Here is a 22,442-nt window from a genome sequence, read left to right as displayed (position 1 = left end):
CAGGGTGTACATCTGTTAGACAGAAAAGGGAAGCTTGGAAAAAGAAGCTCCATATTAATAAATGAATACAACTCTGCACGTGCAGAGAAAATACAAAAATAAACCTCCCCAGTGATCCTAATCACAGGTAGAGTTCACCAGGATCAGGCCCACTGCCCGTGAAAAACTCAATAACGGAGAGCGGACCTTCCCATTCATGACCACGGCAACACCTTCGCATGATTCATAAGGCTTTCTGCTACTGTCAGCAGCTATACCTTGGCTACTCTTAGAGCTCCACTATACTGCTGCGTATGATAATGTTTAATCAAATAAGTGATTGTATAGTGCTGGGTTTTTGCCAGAAATGCCATACTAAATGCAAATGTGACAGACCTTTAGCACGGAGATATGAAGTGTACTTAAGGCACACCTCATCTGGAAAAATGTATAATCACTGGGATGATGTATAAATATATATGATTTTATTTAAACTTACAATCTGCACACACCAGTTGAAAAAAATCAAATAGACTATTAAAGAATAGCATGCATGGTTATAGCTTTTATTATATAATAAGCTCATTGCACAGAGAGGAAAAGTAGGAAGGGCTGGAACGGGAGAGATAAGATATGATATGAGACGATGAAATCTCCCATCATATGTATAATATAGGATACCCAATAAGAGAGTGGTATAAGATAGGATACAGAACAACATCAGCTTTAAAAGGACACCATAGACTAGGGTATGTCATAGGATAAAGGACAGAGAGTAGAGGCTCGGATGGGATACAGGATACAATATACAGTATAAGATAGGATATAACATAGAATAGTACAGAATAAAAATGGACGAGACAGGGCGTGACAAAATGAGACAGGAAAAAATTACTATAAATATATAAAATAAAGTAGGACAGGTTTGAAACTATAGGACAGAATAGGAACGCAAGGGAAAGGCACCGGAGGATAGAATAAGATATAGAATAGGAGATAAGATAGGAGATAGGATAAAAGGACAGGATAGGCTACTCTATTAGATACAGGATAGTATATAATACGAGATTGTAATGGATCGGATGGTGGGAGGTGGTATAAGACTGGCTTAAATAAGATATGACAGGACGACGAGGGGCCGGATGAGAACAGCAGAGCAAGGTATTGGGCAAAAATATAGGACGAGGATAGAGCATAGAATATAGTACATATATATAGGATATACAGTGTATATATACATTGGTATAGAAAAGGACAGTAGGATATAGGATAGGAAAGTATATTGCATAAGATATAAGGTAGGGAACAATAGGATAGGAGATAAGAGATGGTACATGAGTTAGGATAAATGTTTAATGGGATAGGATGGGATACAAACTATAGGACCGAAGAAGGATAAACATTTAAATAAATAAACCTTCTAAGATGGACAAGATGGATCAGAATAAATGATAGAATAAGCTATGGATAGTATAGCGAAGAAAATGATAAGACAGGATAGAAACGGGACATGACAGCTTGGGACGGGCAAAGAAGTGACAGAGGGACGACGTGGTCCTGCCACTGTAAAGTAAAGCTCAACGATTCAAACTGGCCACTGTAGATTGCTGTTCTCCACAACCGCCTTCATAATTCATCTACTCATCTGCACCACATCGTTATGCTAACAAGACATTATGCCCTGCATTTGACAACCTTTCTGATGTTGTGGCTTTGAAAAAAAATGTTATTTGGTTATCTAATTTTTGGTGTCAAAGCCATTTATTACTATAATATGGGAAGGAAAGGAAAGGCTCAATGGCAAACACAGCAAACAAAGAGGAGGAGGGAAAGAAAGATCTGGAGAACAGACATATTGTGTGCTGAGCTGCATTTAAGGGGCTTTGATTATAGATTACGACGCCATCTGTTGAGAATGCTGGTCACATTGTACATGATAGGCAGCATATTTGATATGGGCTGTGTGCACCTCCTGCCGCCGCTTCTGTTCACCTTGGGCAGCAATGAGTAAAGACACCTCTCTGAAGGCCAGTGGCCCACTGTGGGATAACTCAAGTTCTGGCAGAGAGACCACGGCGCCTGGCTTACAGCGTGAGGAGTGGATTAAATGTTCTGCGCACGTCCTTCATGGAGCTAGTCTCCTCCAATTTCAGGATATGATAAATCTGCAGCTGAGGGGCATCTCTCCTGGAGAATTCAATTAGGTAAGAAAGGAGAAGAGGATCACAGTGATATTAGAGAGCTGATTGGAGAGCTCCTCACCCCTCCCAGTAATGAACCGTTCCGTTGCCTCCACCGTGACTAGATTGATTTGACTAGCCGAGCACAGAGTTCATCCTCTTTTTAAAGTCGTTCTAAAAAAAGGCCCGGGTGTCATTGTGGAGGGGGAAAGTTTGAAAATTTGGGTCGGAGTGAAATACGAGTGAAGAGTTCGGATTGAACTCCGCTGCAGACTCCTCTCTGCGTTTTTCAGAGAACCTTAAACGGACGTTTGCAACCTTTTTTAAACTCGGCTCGAAGTGACGGATACTTCCCCCCCCCCCCCCCCATCAATAACTGCTCTGTAATTACTTTATATTTTTATTATCGTTTAAATATACTCTAAATGGCCTGTCTCTGATTTCTGATTCTGCAGATGGAATCAAGGAAACTTTCCAGTCACCCAGCTCTTTCTATCTCACTATTCTTTGACGGTGCACACGCTCTGCTCATGCCTACGCTCTCAGTCCAAAGTTGACATCAGTTCACGGTCCTGAAAGTGAGTCTCAAGGATGTACCTAATTGTGTGGGTACAAATGGTATAATTAGCCGAAATAGGATCTGATCAGAATTTTCTATTATGAGATTACGTGACAAAGGTACAACAATTAGCTCAATTATGAAACGGAGAAATTAGCTGGGCTAAATGTGTCTTTCACACCACTGAGGTTTACCTTCATTCGTTTGGTCACGCCGTGAGCGTGTTGTTGGTGAGATGTCTTCTCTCTTAAAGCATCACTCATCACTCATTTTCTGCAGAGATAACTTTGAAGTATTCTTGTAGGATGTACAACTTTATCCGCTAGTCTTTGAATGCAACAGTCTCATTTGGATAGATTATGGACATTCGAGGACTTGGAAGTTATAAACTGTCGCCCACCTTTCTTTTCCAGGCGGTCCCATCAACTGAGAGAGAGAAAAAAAATGCAATTACCGGTTTGGGGTTGAGATCCACTTCACTGCACTCCATCGCAGTCTGTCTCTATCTTCCAGTTTATAGTTTTCATTGAAAACTGACATTTAAAGATCCCTTCACTTCTCTGTTCTTTTTTTTTTATTTCTTCATTTTGCACTTCTCTATCTTTAGTTGTTTTATCACCTACTGTTGTCTGGATGCTCTGACCTCTTTATAATTTGTTTTTTGTTTGATGTGGAAAACAAAGCCTGTTTGAAGGCAGTCAAGCAGCATAATATAATTTTGAGTCTGACTTAACAACTCCGCGCTAGCAGAGTCGGCTAGAGTTAGATGTTCCATGGAAGGTTATTCTTCGGTTAAATGTTCATGTCCATCGGTCACTTGTGCAGAGATTTTTCCAAAGTTATCCTTGCATCCCTTGAGAACTATAACGGATTCATTAAAATATCATAATTATTTTTCCGCCTCGGGAAATGGAGCACTAAATGAATTGCAGCACTGTATGCGTGCCCTATGGGGTGGTAATAAGCCAGACGAGCACGTAGTACTTGTAACAACACTGACATGAAACAAGTTATCTGTGAATTCAAAGCTATCATTACATTTCAGCATTTGTCTCGCAAGTTTAACAGTAGTGTCTGATATAACAGATAATAAGAGCTGTTTTATTACCACTCCATACATCTGCAAGGCAGATTTTCCTACATTCTGGTGCACCGGTACAGCGCTGACATTATCTGAAGGACCTTAATACTGACTGGCTCTAAGATACTGCAATAACAGCAGTATAAATGCTTAGAAGTGACTTTAGACTGACTGCACGTGTGCATTTCAGGCTCACTCATGACAAAGTTTGCCTCCACAGCAGGTGCAGACTCGCCTTGAGCTGTAGCATACAGTAAACAGTTTCTACTGAGGTGGCTGACCTGTGTGTCTGCCCTGAGCCCACAAACACTAACACAGAATGACAAAAGTGAGGAAATGTGTGATTCTGTATGACAGTGACTGGTGTGCATTCCTCACGTCTCATGAGCCAGTGTTTCTATCTCTGTTTGCCTTCCATTGATACATTCATACACAAAAATGAGACACCTGACTGATCTGACTGACAGCCTTTTTGATTTTCTAGTTTGGAAACCAACCTAGCTTCCCTCAAATACCAAATGTTTGCAGCGGAAATCTGGTCTGGAGTTGCTACTTTGGGCACTGATTGAAGCTTGTGCCATACTTCGCGAGAAGCGAGAAATTTGTTCTCGCTACTAGGGCTGCGAGAACAAGAAAAAAAAAGTTTGTTCTGGACAGGTAATTTATACTTCATGAAAAACTCAAGTGCCGAACTCCGGGGGGAGTCCTCATAGAGACCTCGAGAGGCACTTTTCTCATTATTTTCAGACGTTGACCAGCCGTTTTGACGGTCACAAGGTTCATTCAACATGCACCCACACACACACACACTATGCCGATCTCTACTCAGGTGAGATTGGAGCTCAAACAGGAGCTCACACAACATTTCCGCTTTCCTGCATTAACCACGGCCACATCGAATTTCTGACCAATCACAGAATAGTTGCTGGACACCACACTGCCCGGTTGATGTGTCGAGAACAAGCTGCGAGAACTCCCAAACTAGGTGTGAGAACAAACTCCTCGCTTCTCGCGGAATATGTGACAGCAGTAAGGACCTCCAGGGCCAGTTAAATCGTTTGGAGACACACAATTTCCTGAGCTGACAACTAGTGATTACTAAGGATAGAGGGAAGATTATGTCATCACTGTATACAAAAAATTGTACCGCATGCTGAATATTTAAAAAATGTTCCCTTAACTGTTCTTTTACATTAATGTTGTCAAGAGTCTTGTAGAGCTAGCTGTACTTTTTCATGCCAGCATGCTGTGTTTAAGCTGCCTTTTATACTTTTCTCTTCAGACAATCATCCCAACATGTGGGCCGCAGGAAGATTTTTTTTTAAACCCCTCCTCAGTTTACAAGGTTTCTGCGCATCATTTTCAGTCAAAAGATTAAAAAAAATAACGTATTAAATTATATTTTTCACACTGTTTCTTTTCCTTTTCCTCTACACTCAATCTTTGGTCATCTCGGTGCATTGTGCTCAAAACCCCAAACTCTCCTGTCACTGCTTCTTTTGGTTGTTATTTTAGGTTAAGATCGAATTAACGAGAGGAAAGAGTGGAAGAGGACGCAATTCTGGCAGAAGAAAGACGTATGACGAGTTCATTTAATGCTGCGTTCAAAGTCTATAATTTCAGAATGAAAATAGCCTGACCTGAAAGACGAATGGGCCGAAAATGGGCATCAGGCACAAAAATTGATTGTTTCATCTTGTGTAGAGTTATCATAGATGACTGCAACTTTAGATGTCTCACAGTGTCTAATCCTGTCAGATATTTTTGACAATTTACACAATATGTGACCAACAGAAGTACAGCGTGTTCCTCAGCATTGACGAGAAACAAAAGACTCTCTCTCTGTGCAACCCACGGATGAAGACAGAGTCATTTTTAGTCTTTTTTCAAGCTTTTATGAACATACAAAAGCCAGGAACGGACTGCTTTGTGTTTTTTATATACATTTTTGTTACGTGCAGTCGGTCCCTCTGACTTTGTGTCCTGAGGACATCACACAGGTCAAGACAGATTGACTAGAGGAGGTGGGGACCAATGTGTAGTCTGCTGTGTCCGCTGGCCAATGCAGAGTAGGAATATATGACTATAATCTGACACTGCAACCATTTTATCGTGTGGTCTGACCCTGTCATTGGAATACTGTTTTCTAGGAAGATATGTTAGATTAGTCATGGAGTAGGAGGACATAGCGTAGCTACAGGGATTCTACAAAGATCTCAGTATAAATATGTGGAAATATATTGACCTGAAGCACACGAAAAATGGAAAACTGTTTCAAAATGATACATGACCACTGTACACAGCCTCAAAGGCCCTGGGGCAAACAGAGTTGTTTTTCTGCAAACACCGGGAATCAAGCTTGAGGGAAATCAAAGCAAAAGGTTAAGCTGAATCATGTGTGTGACACTTCTCCACCTGAGCCCTCGTGCTAATTAGAGCTCGTGATAAATTAGCATTTGCTTGTTGACGGAGGACTCTGACAGGAGGAATTCACACCTGCAGCAAAGGAACGACGCTCACAGCTGGAATTAGATTCAGCCGCGGTGATATTTAGCCAGGTGTCGAAATAGCAAAGCCATTCTGGTGAGAACGCAGAGGCTGGTTAACAGGGCTGGCTGAAGGTCCCTTGTTTTAGGTAGACTGTGTAAATACGGGTTACACGCAAGTCATATGAGAACGCATGTTCTCCATCAGGGTGATGTTAAATCAATAAGCAGACAAGCTTTTGAGACAAGAGAGTGGTATTAATCTTCCTGTCAAACAACTCTAGCAAATACCTATAACTTTAATTGGGTGAACCAAGGATTAAAAATAAAAATTACACAGAACCATCTGTGTCTCTTATGGAAACGTAAACAGTAATTCTAATTCTTCCGTCCTTCGTCACACCAGAAATATTCACGTGGGAGTGCAGCAAGCAGTGTACCAGATCTTTTGGAACCATCTTCACAGTCTTGAGTAGTAATCTTTTAAGCTGCTACATGTAATAACAACTGAAAAAAGGTGGACTCCAGAATAGATGCAGTTGACGCTGTCAGAAGAATAATTTCATTACCATGTAATACAGGAGGACTAAAAAGCTCCGCCACTGCAATTCTGTTTTCTTCGGGGGAATCAATAAACATCAGCTTCCACAGATTTATTGAAATATGATCACAGAGGGAAGTCTTAGAAGGTTCTTGTAAACTTTTTTTTCCCCAAATCTGTCTTCCTGTTTTCCGACTGAGACGTGAGATGCAGTAACATCTAGTCCTCACATACTACAAGTCCCCCACAAGTCTACAGTGTCAGCCAATTACCTCCTGCAGTAGATGGAGCAGGAAGGGGGGAGAGACCGAACTCAAGGTTGTTGGATATTTGATTTGTTTGGTATTTTTTTCTTCCGTCCTCCATTTAAGTAAATGCTATTCTCAGATGTGCACACACACACACACACTTCATCTCTCTGTTTTACACACACATACACACACTGTCTTTTATCAAAATGAGTGTCCGTGAGCCCAATCCTAATCCGTCCAGCCAGACAGGGTAACCTGAGGACGCGTTTCATCACTCTACCTCTAGACATGAACAGACAGGAAGGCTTGGCAGGTGGCCGTCACCTCTCTGTGCATGTTTTACAACTGCGTCTGAAGATATCGTGAGAGATACACATGGATGGATTGCAGAACAGCCCTAGCTGGCACAGGAAAAAGGGCCAGAGGACCCACCTGGTTCAGAGCCCGCGTCTGAGGTCACTGCGCGCTTTCTTGCCGGAAAGTCAATTAAACACCCACAAACCGACTGCGGAGATCAGCTTAATAATCACGAAGCAACACAAAAGTGTCAGAGTAACGCAGAACGACCAGAAAAACACACAAAAGGTAAGAAGGCTTGACAGGAAAGAAAACCCACTAGAAATATGCAGAAAATGACTTTAAAGAGACAAAAAAAAAAAGCTACAAAGGCACAAAAAAATCAAAGGAACACAAAGAGATGCAAAACAAAAAGACAAAAAACAAATAAAAAAAAACAAAGCAATCACCACTAAGAAATGCAAAATTATGACAAGTAAGATGCAAAAGAACTACAAGACACAAAGCCACTACAAAGGAGGTACAACAACCACAAAGATACTCAGGATGACCACAAAAAAAGGTGCAAAACTACAAAGAGATGAGTGAAACATCTTTTTAAAAAAACTCTACAAGTCCAGTTGCCCTCTATTTAGCAGAGAACAAAGAAAAGAAATGCAAAATAACTACTGCAGACAAGGTAGCCATTTTATGTTCTTCTGTCTGTGTGAGAAGACTTCTTCATGTCTTTGTGCAGGGTTTTATTGTTTAATAATCCACCCATGCTCACACACTAACAGTTTATATTAAAGAGTATTAAATGTGGAATAACTAGTTAGACAAAAAAAAAAAAGATATATGAGACCCTAAAAGGACACACCGCTACTGAACAGAAATCTGCACAGTAGTGACAACCTGTCTCTGTCTCCTCCCTGAAATAACTGCAGGGGAACAAGTTGATCTTTGTGGTAACAATAAACACATTAGTGATGCTTGACAGGTGATGGCCTCTGGAAAAAAGAAATCCTCTACAGTTCACAGTGTCAAACGTAGACAGCTGCCAAAAGCAAGTGACTTCCCTCGATTGACAGGCCGTCCAGTTTCTCCATCAAAGCCTCAACAACGGGGAGATTGCAGTTTTGTACGATGGGGGTGGTTTAGCCAAAGAAGTAAATTAGTTCGACTCCCAGAGGTGCCGCTCCGGCTAGTATTGCATGCATTCTCGGTTGTTTTTGTTGTTTAGCCCTGTTGACTCCACTGACATTGACTCGTATAATGTGGCTGCCTGGTGTTATTAATAAATTATACACCAGCCTCGGTTTTCGTGAAGCGCATGAAATATGGGGTGATGAAATTTGGTGAAATCTCCTGCGTCCTGACTACGGCTCCATGAGGTCAAAATCTGACAAAAGTTTGTGTGTTTTCCGAATTTCGCTGTTCATAACAATGCACTGTATTATGATATTAATTGCGCAAAAGAAAGAAAGCAGTAGGTGTATCTTCCATTTGACAAAGCGTAAAAGGATTTCCACCACTTGCAGTGGCAGCTGTTAATGCAAATGTCCTGTCGAATAATAACGAAAAAAATAATAAATAATAATTAATTGAATAATGTGAATTTTGTGAAAGGTGAGCTAATCTTTCCACAAACATTGTTAAGTCGAAGCCTCAGCTCCTCCATCCCTGAAGAACATCTGAGTATTAGCAGCAGCTACAACTGTAAATCCCAGATTACCAAGCAAATAACAATCTCAAATTTCAGAGGTGCAGTTCGCTAAACAAATCCCCTTCCGTTCTTTTCATACAGTTCACTTCAGCAACATTTGAACATATATGAAAAAAAGAGAGAACTTTCAATATCTTTTTTATGCTTCATTCAGATCAGTGTATGAAAAAGCCTGCAGAGGAAAATATCTGCAGTGGAGCAAGTTCAAGAGACCCCGAAAGATAAAAGCCTAGGGTTGTCAAAAGAAAAAAAGAGATATTTATTTTGCAGATGAGCTTTGATTGTTTTCTTGTGAGAACTGGATCAATGCCTCGTACACGTATGATTGTTACCAGCGGTTAGCTTAGCTTAGCACAAAGACTGGGAGAAAGCTAGGCTACAACATCCATCAGCCAGCACTAGCTCACTAACGGACACCTCTCTTAACTGACAAAAGAAGCATGAAACGTGTGGTGAACGTGGAAAAAAAGGGTTTTAAAATTTAGTAACAACATGAGTTTCTTGTAGGAATAAAAATGAAAAACAAAGACAATGTTTTCAAGCTTCACAAAGACAGCACATTAGAGGAGGGAGACGGATATGAGAGAGGGGGATGTGATTCAGCAGTAAGAGAGGGTGATGTCAGGTACTTCTTGAAAGGATGAGTTTTTAAGCCTGAGAGGGAAGATGGAGAGCGACTGTGATATTCTGATTGGAGTAGCAAGGTCGTTGCAGCAACAGGGAGCCAGTAGAAAGGAGAGCAGAGTCCCAGTGGACCATTTACTTTTAATGTGTTCTCATCTGCCTCCACACAAAGCTCTGTCAGGGTCTTTAAAACCCCTCCCGGTGCTCACGGCTCCCGTGTGGCCGCCGAGTCCTGTGCTCGCCGAGAATGATCGGCGAGCGCGTTTGAGCGGCCCGCCGCGTCCATAACATTTCCATGTACAGAACAGAGTGAATACAGATATCAAACCATCCGAGGTAATCAACGAACAGAGGCTGCTGTGGCGCTCAGGAGCAATGTGCTGCATCTTTCTGTGAAATGCGAAGGTACATTTGTGCTGCAGTGCATCCATTCTGTCGTCACCTCTGTTGATGTTGGCGGTCAAAGCTAAACAGCCGGGATAGCAGAGCCATTAATTCATTATAAGTGTTTCCCACCCCGGCATCGGCGCACATATCGCCCCGAACAGATCTCACTCCTTTGTACAGATGGAAAACTGATGGATGGATGCGGGCAGAAAAGGGCGCCTCGATGCCTCTTATCTGTGTGATGCACTGTTTTGCTTTGTCAGGACAAATAAAGCACAAAGCAGCTACTTTTCAATATTTTAGGAACTTTTTTTCTTTCCAGCTCAGAGCTCACCAGAACGCCCGTGGCCTTAAAACCAATGATATTAATAACAAAAATCATAACAGTAGTCCAGCGCACAGCTGGGATGAGCTCCAGTCTCCGAGTGACACTGAACAGAAGCCCTTCGAGGTCACACAGACAACGCCGAAGCAAGATTTTGATGCAGGCAATTACAAAGAGTACAGGGCCGCATATATGCAGACAATGCACAGAGATGAACAATTCATTTCTGAAGCAGAATAAGCCTTTCCCTTTTCACAAATGAGAAGACCGCGCGGTGATGAATGGCATCCATCAACATGCACACCGTGTAGGACAGCATGGCTGAAGCTCAGTGAGAACCGAGACAGCTGCATTATTCACACAGCTCTGCCAGTCATCGCTGACATGGAGGACAGTGGGGTGACTCATCCTACTTGATAATACATGATGATTGATGTTTTTTGAAACACTAAACATCCCACATGAATAATAAGCAGGAGCCTTGTTGGGGGCTGCAGGAGGAAGGAGGGAGGAGGGGCTTTTTAGATCGCAAACGTCCGGTGGGAGGCGACACACGGCGATGGTTCTCTGCGGGGGTCAGGCATACATGCTCACCTGGGAGGAGGTTATCTCTGAGGAAATTAATGGTGTGCGAGAGAAAGAGATGTGAAGACAGAAGGGAAACACAAAGGTGGGAGAGAGAGAGAAAGCGATCGAGAGTGGAAAAGAGCACTTCCAAGCCAGAGCCATCGTCTCAAAAGCCTCACGCTATGAATCATCCATCAATATCGTGCAGAAGGAATTAGCTGTAATGCTGCTTTCAGTGTGCCTTCACTAAGCCTGCAGATACCATGTTCAAACATGATTAACTGTAATAAAGCTTCAGTAAGCTCATGTTACCTGATTAGACATAAAACTGACTTGTCTTCGCAAGTAGACATCTAAGAGCAGCAGGTATTTGAGAAGTGCTCCTTATGAGAGGGAAATCAACCACACAGCGCATCAGGAATGAAAAAGGAATGCAGTGCATGTAAATAGATGTAAATTGATTATCAGTGCACAAGAGGAACATTTCAGTCAGGCTGATTTTGTGTTTTTCATGCCACCATGTTACTAAGTGCAGTTTGAACAGATAGATATGTGATTTATTTCTGCTTCCTTCAGTCCCCTAAATTTGACACGATAAAGTGTTGCTCACACTAGTGACACCGACACATAATCTGCTATATAAAAGCAAAAGCTCAACTAAACGTCATCAGAAAGCCCCCGGAATGTTGCAGCAAGGCATTAAAGGGGTTTTCTAATCCTGGCTGAAACAGCAAAGCCCTCAGTGGTTTTTCACCCCTCGATCCTCAATGTATCTTTTGATTGTTAAAGGGGGGGAAGGTGCCTCATTAGTATGCATCTTTTAAGGCCCGAGAGCTGCCTGCAGATGCAGGAGTTGAGGTGGTGGGGGCGTGTGAAAAGCTGGGTCAGTCACATGGCCGGGACTTCTCACCGCATCCCTGCATGCAGAGGATCTGAACGAAGGCGCTGCTCTCTCCTCCTAATTCTCAGATGGCAGCCGTGACCTACTTTCCACAAAGACAGGCTCATGCAAACTTGATGATATGCTTATAACAGAGGAGCCCGTCTTGCACTGCCTGAGGTGAGTCTCGCAATGCAGAGGCAGCAGGGGGTCCGCATGGTAAGGACCGACAGGCAGGACGTGTGTTAGCAACTCCGTCCTGGGTGGTTAGTCGTCATTAGCCGCAATGATGCTCACGCAGAATGCATCTGAAGATGCAACAAGGTTGTCAAGATCACCCGAGCCCCAAAAGCAAACAGCCTGATTTTAAAACACTTCATGATGAAACATTTCAAGACGAGCTAATAATGAATTAACTGATCTGAATCGCTCTTGTCTAAAACTACAGCGATAGGCATACAAAATGTCGTCCTTGTTGCATCTATCCTGCAGCTACTGTACCTCCGCTCGGTGCTGCAGCCACTGCAGCCGTTTGGTTTCAAATCCTGGAGTTATTTTAGCAGCTGAGTGGGCGGATTGCAACGTCTTAAATCCTGCCACTTATTACTATAGGCATTATTAGCTTCTAAATGCTAAATAGTACGGCTTCATACTGAACCTCTGTTCTGCCTTTGGTGCAAACAAAATGTGTCCATTGCGCGAATGTCGGCATCAAACGGCCGCTTAGATTCATAACAATTTAAATATTAACGTTGATATTGTCCTCAAACAAGTTCACGTCTGCCTGCTTTTTTTTGGGGCGAACTTCAGCGTTTGAGAATTTCTGAGCTTTTATCAAATGCTACAAGGCTCTGCTGAAAAGCTTTTTAATTCATTTGCTAATTTGATCGATATCAAAGGCCTTCCTGTTGCATCTACTGTGAGCTGCAACAAGCAAGTGCTAGAGCTGCTGCAGATATTTCTGTTTCATTTGAGCTATTTCAGTAACTTCTTAGCAACTTGTGATCTAGAGTAGAGTCTTGCTGTGTCTTAACAGGCCACTATTTGCTTCTTCTAAAGACAAAAATTTTGATTTAGTCTTTTTTTTTTTTTTCTTTTGGTAAGACAAAATGTCTCATTTACTCATTGTTCGACTCAAAATGTGACCTGTATTGGGCTTTTTTATTCATATCAATTAGATTTTTTTTTGTTAATAAAAAGGGGATTGGAGGAATCCAGACTGGCATGAGCCACAGTCTGTGCCATCAGTACACATTTTGTAGTTCTGGGGTTTTATCTTTCACTGCGTAATCTTGATGAAAGACCGATTACCCCCGTCCCCAGCCCTATCCATCCTGCATATCATTTAATAATGTAAAATGTCATTATGTGGCTCGAGTGGTGTGCTATTCATAAGCAATTTTGTAACATCACATTAAAGAAAATGATAATCAGTTCGCCACTCTCCAAAGAAACTGCACTCAAATAAAGATTGACAGAGCAGCAGTAGAACAGTAAACACATAGCAGCGTGTGATTTTAGATATAAAGCACATCTCCCAGGCTGATGTCAGACAGGTGTAAAGCTCTGAGCTACGTTCCTTCGTATGCAGCTAAACTGAGGGTAAGTGAGGTTTAAGTGTACTTTATTTGTGACTTCAAATGATACTAACGCGGCAAAGACTGCAGATCACACAAAGAAACCCCAGCAGGCTTGTAAGAACATCTCATCCCTAAAGAGTAAAAAAATAAATAAATAAAAAAATCAGGAAAAAACTCAATAATATGGAAAGCACAAAGCAAAATATCAAGAAGACAAAGAAAAATAAATCATGATGACAAATGGATTCAGGTGAGCCGGGCATCAGAAAGCCAGACATCAAAACTTCAAACCACACAGCGGAGAAGAGAACAAAGACAAAGGAATGGATACAGAACAGGAGGGAGTCAGTCTCGAAATAAATAAATATGTTAGCAGTGAGGAAGGGAGAGGGGAGGAGTGTCTCTGTGAGAATAAAGGTGTGGGAGAGGTACATTTATCTGACATCATATATTAGAGGAAATGCAATGGAAAAAAACTCTTGATGGTTCCAGCTCACTGAGCCTGGCGGGGAGACGGGAAGTCAACGTTTTATTTTTTTTGTTTTGTGTTTTTTCCATAAGAAGATATGAATCAAATCCCTTTTCTGAATATCAAGCAGTCTAGTCTGAAAGTGCGCCATTAACAAGTAAACCAGATTACATTATCGAATATACAAAAATTGCTTTTGATTTCCTGTTATGTCTCATTTCTTGCCAGTCATGGGAATCTCTCTTATCCTGTAATAATGCTACCAAAACCCTGCACCTTCATTCTTCTGAGCAATTTAAGCCGTTATATGAATAACGGAGCCCAGAGGCTGAGGAATAAACAGACTGTACAGCAACAGGAACGTCTGGAAAAAAAAAAAAAGATATTTCATACAGCTGCATGGTATTAATTAGGGGTGTAATGGTACATAGATTTCACAGTTTGTTATGTTTTCTCCGTTGTAGAGTCTTGGTAGGATTTCGGAGAAAACGTCAAGGAATGTCGAAATTACCTTTTTTCTCTTATTTCTGAAAAAGAGAAAACATTCAATGCGTCTAATTTGCTGAAATTCTCACTCTAACAGTTAAGTCAATCAAATGCTACATGGTGTCAGTTTGAAAAGATGAGTGGTTTACTCTGGAGCATAAGAATTGTTCAAACAGAAACTATTCATTAAGACAATTGCAGCATGTTGCAGTTGTCTTCATCAAACTGAATGCTTCGCACGGGTAACTAAATTAACTAAAGAGATCCAGTTAGAGAAAATCTCTTGAAGCAAATGTCCGGAAGATCATAATGTCTAATAACTATTTAGTGTGATATATGTTTATGTAGCCAAGTAGTTGTATCAGCAAATGCATAGAATCAAGGCCTGACTGTCAAATCAAATCAGTACGATTAGAAAGTCTTTTGACAATAGTTATTGTCACGTAACATAGAACTGAACACATACATATGACTGCAGATACATATATATAATGTTCTCTCATTAACTTAATATAAGTGAGCTGCATTTCAAAATAGGAGAAAATGAAATGTGGGAATTGTGTTCGAATAAAGTGCTTAACTTCAGAAAAATAAAATATAGGGAGGAAAAGCATAAATTTCCCCTTTCCTGTTTGACATCTTGACTCAACAGTCTCAACCAATTTTACAAATAATAAATCAACACATCTTAACAGTTGAACACTCGTCTGTTTCTCTCCCTTTGTTTTCTCTACATGTATAACTATATTTCCTTTCTTTCTACCATCTTTTCATGTGTAACTTGCCTCGACCTCTCATCTAGTGATGTGTTGTTCGCGAACGAGACGGCTCTGAGAGTCGATTCCCGTCGGACAGAACCGAAGCTTCAGTGGCTCCTACATTCCATTCAGGCAAAGGCGGGACTTCATTATTACTGGCACCTCATGCGGCCAATCACATGCGAGGACAGACTAGAATCATAAAATTATGTTAAAAAAGGAAGACAGCGAGTGTAATGGTAAAGGCCAGCTTCACACAGAGACAGAAAGAGGGGGAGCCAGATTTAAATGCAAGGGCGTCGGGAAAAAGTGAAGAAATGAGCGAAAACTGGACATCCAAGATGAGGCATAAAAAATAAGGCTTTTGTGAAAACAGTGAATGAAAAATTGCTTGCTCAACACACAAACCATTCATAATCAATAAATTAGGATAAAACAGAAAGCTCTAAGTGAAACTAAATGAAGAACCATAAGAGCCGGCTCTTCTCAGTGAGACAAGCCAAAGGAACCAAGTCTTTGTGAAGAGCCAGACTTCCCATCACTACTCTCATCTGTCTGTAGAGTCACAATGTTTTCCCCCCGTGAATACACAGACTTGATCGTCTGAGTGGTATCAAATGTGATGGCTTATTTGGACTTATATAGACAACTTGTTTGACCTCATCCACTAAAACACTACCATAAAGACTACAAAAGCTGTGCCGGTTAAAATATAAGCACCCATTTCAAATCATAACCTTCTGTTTTGGCAGCTTTTGCGTCTGGACCCAGACGGCGGTCCATCTGTTAATGACTTATGGCCTAGAACCTGGATGTCTTTGTTTCTGTAGTTTGGACTTTTCCGGTACATTGTCATGAGTTTCAGTTTTGGACATTTCTTCCAGTTTTACTCTGATAGTTTCTTCTGTTTCCTGTTCTCCTTACTTCCAGTGTGATTTTGTAAAGTTAATTCTACCTGTGTCTTTCTGTTGGTTTTTGCTTTCCTTTGTTGTTTTCTACCCCTGTGATTGTTTGCTCTGCCCTCCGTACTTTCACAAGCGTCTCGTTTTTCCGAATTAGTTCTCTGTGTGTATAAAGTCCTGTCCCCCCTGGTCCTTGGGCAGGTTGTTTGTTTCTGCATATTTCCAAGCTGTGTTTCTACGCCTCAAGTATTTTGCCTCCAGTGTTTCCTATTATTCTCCCGGTGTATCCTCCTTGATCCTCCATTGATCCCGTTTCTCTATGTTGGATTACTTTTGTTTGGACTATGGTTTGGATTTTCCTGCCCTGAGACTGCAGCCCATTTTATTCCTGATTTGCACATGACATTGAATTGCAACCTGCTTCTTCCCTCCTCATGTGTTGTCCTGGACTGAGGTCCCTTTCATTTTCCTGCACCACTTGACATCCACATCCCATTACAAGATTTAATTCATTTACCACTAATTAAAATCTAAACCTTTGGCTTTATGCAAGCATATTTGGCACAGGGATACCAATCAGCATGTGGAAGTTGAGACAAAATTGGAACAGTTGTACAACACCATCGTCTGGGGTTAAAGTTAACGCCCAAGAGCTAAAAACTGCAGTTCCACAAATGGCCACTTGAGGCTTGCTCTAAAAGCGAGTCAATCTCTGTAGACCTCTTAGTTAAATTCATAAGTTTACAGCCTGGTATTTATAGCTTATTTCTCCATTCATGAAAGCTCTAAAAATATTTATTTTTGTATATCACTGACCTATTTAAATGTATTGACTATTAAGTAAAATTAAGGCCTAACGTTGTGTGTAAATGAGGGCATGCAAGGCCACTTTGAGCATCAGGTGGGTGCTGTGGTGTCAGCTGCTCGCCTCAGCTCCACTCATGCTTCACTGCCAAGATACTGATGGGTGGAGAAACCACACTTCGCCACAAAACCGCTTCTCAGAAATCCTGTTGGTGACCTCGTAGTTTATTATTTATCTACAGACCACGTAGTGTTGGGACATTTAGGAGAGATCCAGTTGAAGACTGTATGGAATTGTATTGTGGGAAATGCAATGTTTTTTTATGCTTAACCAGTACTAGAAAGTAAGATTCAATCTCACGGTGCATTGATTTCACTGCAATATTAAACGGTTAGAGTGCCCCTTTAAGAGCCTGCTTAAAATGTGCACAGAATCTTTTATGTTTCGGGCTCAACTGGTACTCCAAACTCTAGCTTAACAGCCGAAGTAAGGCAACAATTTCAGTGAAAGTGTATCCAAGTTCACTTTTCAATTCCCATTCAGAAGCCTTACGCAAGACTTCCATTGCACATATTTGAATTTGAGGGTTGCTATTGGCTGCGGCCACACACTTGCATTCAGTATGTGGGCTGTGTGAGTTATAAGAAGTAAAGAAAATGCTGAATTTATGTAATGCAGTAATGCTCAATGTCTGAACCAAGGAGCACTTGCAGCCCACTCAAGACACCTAAGCAAACCTTGGAAACATTCCTGTATGAAACAGGTTTCTTTGGCAGCAGCAGCAAGCCGATTTCATATAAAATGTGTACTTGAAGGTGTCCAAAGATCGATAGCTTAAAGTGAAGCTGTGCTGTTTTAAAATCTGGAGAAAATCAGGACAAGGAAATAGCGCAACTCGCATTGTTCTTAAGTTTTCAAGTAGCAGCTGGTGAAATAGTCAGGGATGGGCAGACATCCGGTTTCATCTTGATTCCAATGGGTGACTTCTAATATCTGAAAGTCATACCTTCTGTAATTAAAACATTTATCAAGATAAATGTAACATTATGACGCATTTTAAAGGAAAGCTCAAGTCCTTGGAAATTTTTAATAGAGGGGATGATGACGACTTTAAAGATATCAAACAATAAACTTCAAGCCGAATTTGGCAAAGCAGATAAACCGTAAACCATTAAAGAGTGTGGGACTCTGAGTTTGTCTGCAGATAAACAGATGGCAATTTTACAATCCACATAAATCTCTTTGATTGAGGAAAGGGTTGACGTGAAAGAAGCTAAAGCCGCAGTACTTTTGGAGGAGACCGCTCGATTCAAAGACAAATGGAGGACGTCTGATTTCCTGGCGTTCGTGTTTAAAGAGAAGATGACAGCCGCGGTGAAAACAAAAACCCATACATAATCAGATACACAGCTGAATGGCCTCATAAGACATCAAAGCATGCAGAGCTGCGGATGGAGGGCCGGATGGGCGTGAAATATGTACAAAGAATTCACTTTCTAAATCCTGAATCTTAAAATCTTCTCATGGATATTTCAAACTTATAAAATGCCTTTTCTTCCACTGAAAGAAGTCTGTGACATCACGGCTTGACAGCCAATCACATATCATGGCCTTTTCCACTGAAGCAAATGCACAAACACTGACTCATTCTGAATTCTTTCAAGAAAGGAGAACTAGTGGATATAATTTTAATCACTTCAATCACACATCATTTTTGAGAGAAAGCCATAGCAAATATAAATTATTAAATGTAGCAGTGCCTTTTTATATGTGTTAAAACATGCCCGGAGGGGATCTTTCAGTATATCTGACAAACTGAATCTCTTAGGAACTACGATATGGTGAAGATTTTACGGTGCCATAAAGTCACTGTAAAAGAAGTACAACTTTTTTGGGGGAAGTTCTGAGAAATAGAAAACCAGAAGATGCTGCATGTACAGTTGCACCAGTCTGGTTAAAGAAGTAATCTGTAAAGATGATTTGCTTTTATCTTGTGCACACAAGAAATCATATTTTAGGACTTTTGGGCTCACTACTCTCTATTATTTCTATTCTGTTCTATTCTTCTATTGTGTTCTACTATACTGTATAAACTGTGATAGTGCCATAGAAAGAAAAGTTACAGGTTTCGAGTAATATCACAGTAGATGTACCTGCCACAGTTGCTGAAACAAATAAGATTTTCTTCATGCACCTTTTCACAGCAGACATTTTGCGGTGTCACATAAAGGAAAACACAGGTGGAACTAAAAACACCAACAACACCGGTTCCATTAAGCGTGCACTAACCTGTTAAAGTGAGCCATGCACAACACCAGGACCTTCCCTAAGTGGAACGCAGCCATCATTCATGTGACTGAATACGTCTGTGCTTTTACTGCAATTACGAGTCAAAATGTCTGCCGTGGAAAAACGTCTATAGCCCCGTGCTTTGCAACGGTTCCAGTAATGACAGCGACAGCTTGTACGCATTGCTGAATGGAAGGATCAACTTAAGAGCACAGGAGACGGGAGGGGGGTGGCAGGGGTTGTTTTCTCTAAGTACACGCTGAAGACGTTCAGCGGTCGACGCCACGGTAATGACCGTACAGATTGGTTCAATACTTCATGCTCTCCGTACAAACCGGGCTCTCAGAGGCACAAAAGGGGAAAAAAAGAAAGGGAGAAACCAAACAAAATGAGGCCAGACGTCATCGTCAGAGGTGAAAACGCTGATTGGATTCTTAAAACAGACGCGCACCTGCGCTCAGACCCGCACTTAAACAAGCACGTCGAATGCTTCAGCTGCTCTCAGAAAACCGCCCCCCCCCCCCCCCCCACAACCCCACCCCACCCCACCCCTCTCAAGTATCACAGCAAGGCCTTATCTTATCCACTTCAAGCAGTGATGCCTCTTGTGATGAATCTCTAATGTGAGAGAACTGGAAAACTATTATCTGGACTTGGCAGTTTTCTTTGGTTGGCCAATTACACCACCATCCTCTCCACAGTTCCTGCTTGGAGCTCTCTCTCTCTCTCTCTCTCTCTCTCTCTCTCTCTAGCTTTCCATCTCCATAAATTGTCCCCATCTCTCAGTGATGAAGCAAATAGACTTCTTGTTAGCAAAATGCCTGCACCTTCCACCTCACAACGAGGGAGAATCAAGCACTACTTGCACTGTATGAGGCCTCAGTCGCTGCATTACTATGGATACCTGTTATTACTTTTAAAGAGCGTGCCTTCTGGCCAGACAATAAATTAACAAATAATTTCTCCTATTCTGATATATGTTTGCAGAGCCACTGTAAGTGATTGTGTGCTGCAGTTTTTAGACAAATCAGTAATTGTGCACCATATTCATGCCTTCAAACCATATAATTACTACACATTAAACAGCTGACTGCACTAACGGTACAAATAATAAATCATCTCTTCTGTGTGGTTTGAGCGCATTAATCAGGGGTGTTAGCTGAAGTGAGGGGCAGTATAGACGGGCTGTCATTGAGCTGCTGGTGGTGCTGGGTGGAGGTTGCAGTCCATGCTGAGTAGAAAAAAAAAAACATCCTGCTGTTGGCATGAAGCCATGAAATGCACAATTAGTCCTGGGTCAGACACATTAGGTTTTCTCAAAGGCAAAAACAAAAAAGGCAATCAATGTGTGACTTTGTGCTTATTATAAACTGAATTTGGGCTATTTTGAGAGAAAACCAAAGAGGTTCTTGATCTCAGCAGACATGTATACGGAACAGGTTTCACAAGCAGCAAATCTTTATCCGTGGATCACTCTTGGGTCACACTAATCACGCTCAAACCATGTGACGCGACCTCTGACCTTTTCAACCTTTGCTTTCAGTGCTGCTGAGCTTTAGGTTGGGGCTTATTCTGTGCCCCATCTGACCAAAAAAAACAAAACAAAAACAGCCTCCCTCATAAAACAGTCACATAAATGACTCCTGTGTTGTGGAGAGAGGACACTTGATTCCCAGAATATAGAGGGTACCAGGCTACCCTCTAGTGGCACGGGAAAGCGGTGAACCGTGTCACAAAATAAGTTGTTGTCTGCCTAAGATGGATAAAGGGTAAACGGGATACCAAAACGGACAAGAGGAAAAGTCCTTTGTGGCATAAGTCCCAAAGAGGAAGCCATGCGGGGAGTTCGAGTGCGTTAGGAGGAGATGTTTACTTTATATGCAAATCAGCCCCATCAACACCAGAGGTCTTATTTTAAGGCCCGAGCTCGGCTTTTTTTCCCCTCCTCCCTTGACTTTTCAAGAAAGAAAGCTTTGATGTTGGCAGGAAGGATCGATGCCAGAGAGAGAGAGAGGGAGAGAGACAGAGAGAGAAAAGGAGAGAGAGGATGCGGAATGAAAATGTACTTCTAGGGTGTGTGGGTGTGCAGCTCCGGGGCATCATCATAGCTCCTTTTATTAAAGCTTTATAAAAGCCATCTTGCTATATGTCCACCTCTGTAGAGAGAGAGAGAGATAGACCGAGAGAGAGAAGGGAGAAAAGCCACAAGTGACGTTTTCACGTCTCCATCCGCACCGCATCATCTGGACATAATAAAGTTTGTCGGTCGCATCGTTCTCAGAGGATGCGGGCTGAAATGTATTTGGCTGACCTTACTGCACCATTTATTTCTGTTTCATTTGGCACAATCTGTCGGAGCAGTTGCTCTTACGCGAGGACGGGAATCGAGCGAATGGGTGATGTGAGGTTCCCCGCAACATCCGTCCGTCATTTGACCATGTAGGCCTGCGGTGTCGCAGCGGAGGAGCAACTTTATAGGGACACGCTAGAGAAGGGGGGAACAGGGAGGAGAAAATCCACACATTCTTCACCGAGGTTGAAGATCAAGTAGTTTGGTGCAAGGCTGCAAATGGAAGGCTATTTTTGCGCACGAGGGGCAGAATAGCGCGTCTATCCACTGTGAGAGCACAATTATCAAAGGTGGTCTTATAATCTTACCACTTAAACGACTGACAGAAGTATAAAAAGTCCCAGAATGAAGAAATGCCAGCCAACAAGTCAGATCAGCGCAAAGAAAGCAACACAGGGGGGGATGAGATCAATTAAGGGTTCAAATACGCACGGCATAATCCGCATCTACTTACATAGAGGTGATGTTTTTGAAAAACTCCGCTATGTCAACGTTGGTCCCATTGCTCCCAGTGTCTTGCACGGCGAGTAACGGGAAAAACCCGCCGTTGTCGGACTTATTGCAATAGATCTCTGTTAGAGAGCAGCTGCAGGTCGGCGGGCAGTCCAGCATGGAGCTTAGATAGTCCTGGAAAATACTCATCAGAAACAAAACCCTCCACCAGCAAATCCGGATCGAATGAAACCATAGATCCATGTCTCCGGGCGAAGTGGGGGGATAGATAGAAGAGGTCCCGATGTCCTATGGGTTGCAACAGAACGAGAGAAGAGGAGAGGAGGAGAGTGGGAGGAAGGAAAGAAGGAGAAGGACGGTTGGTGCGTCTGCACAGAGGATGCTCTATGTGAGCGTGTCTGCCGTGGATGGATGCTGTAGTGTCCTTGCGCGTCAGAGATTGGGTGAAAAGGAGGAGGAGGGGGAGGAAAGAAAGGGAAAAAAAGACG

General features: G+C 42.0%; 1 protein-coding gene across 1 annotated transcript in view; it reads right to left on the bottom strand.

Moving 5' to 3' along the window:
- Positions 1-22,197, bottom strand: part of ntrk3b (neurotrophic tyrosine kinase, receptor, type 3b) — a gene marked incomplete at its 5' end in the record, with an annotated part of 190,479 nt that extends 168,282 nt beyond the window's left edge. The window contains one exon of the mRNA XM_084541455.1: positions 21,956-22,197. Coding sequence (XP_084397581.1) covers positions 21,956-22,197 — 242 coding nt within the window. The remainder of the gene's footprint in view (positions 1-21,955) is intronic.
- Between the last annotated feature and the right edge of the window lie 245 nt (positions 22,198-22,442).

The sequence above is a fragment of the Chelon labrosus genome (assembly GCF_963514085.1).
Source record: "Chelon labrosus genome assembly, chromosome: 3".
Taxonomy (NCBI): domain Eukaryota; kingdom Metazoa; phylum Chordata; class Actinopteri; order Mugiliformes; family Mugilidae; genus Chelon; species Chelon labrosus.
This window is presented reverse-complemented; position numbering and strand designations above follow the sequence as displayed.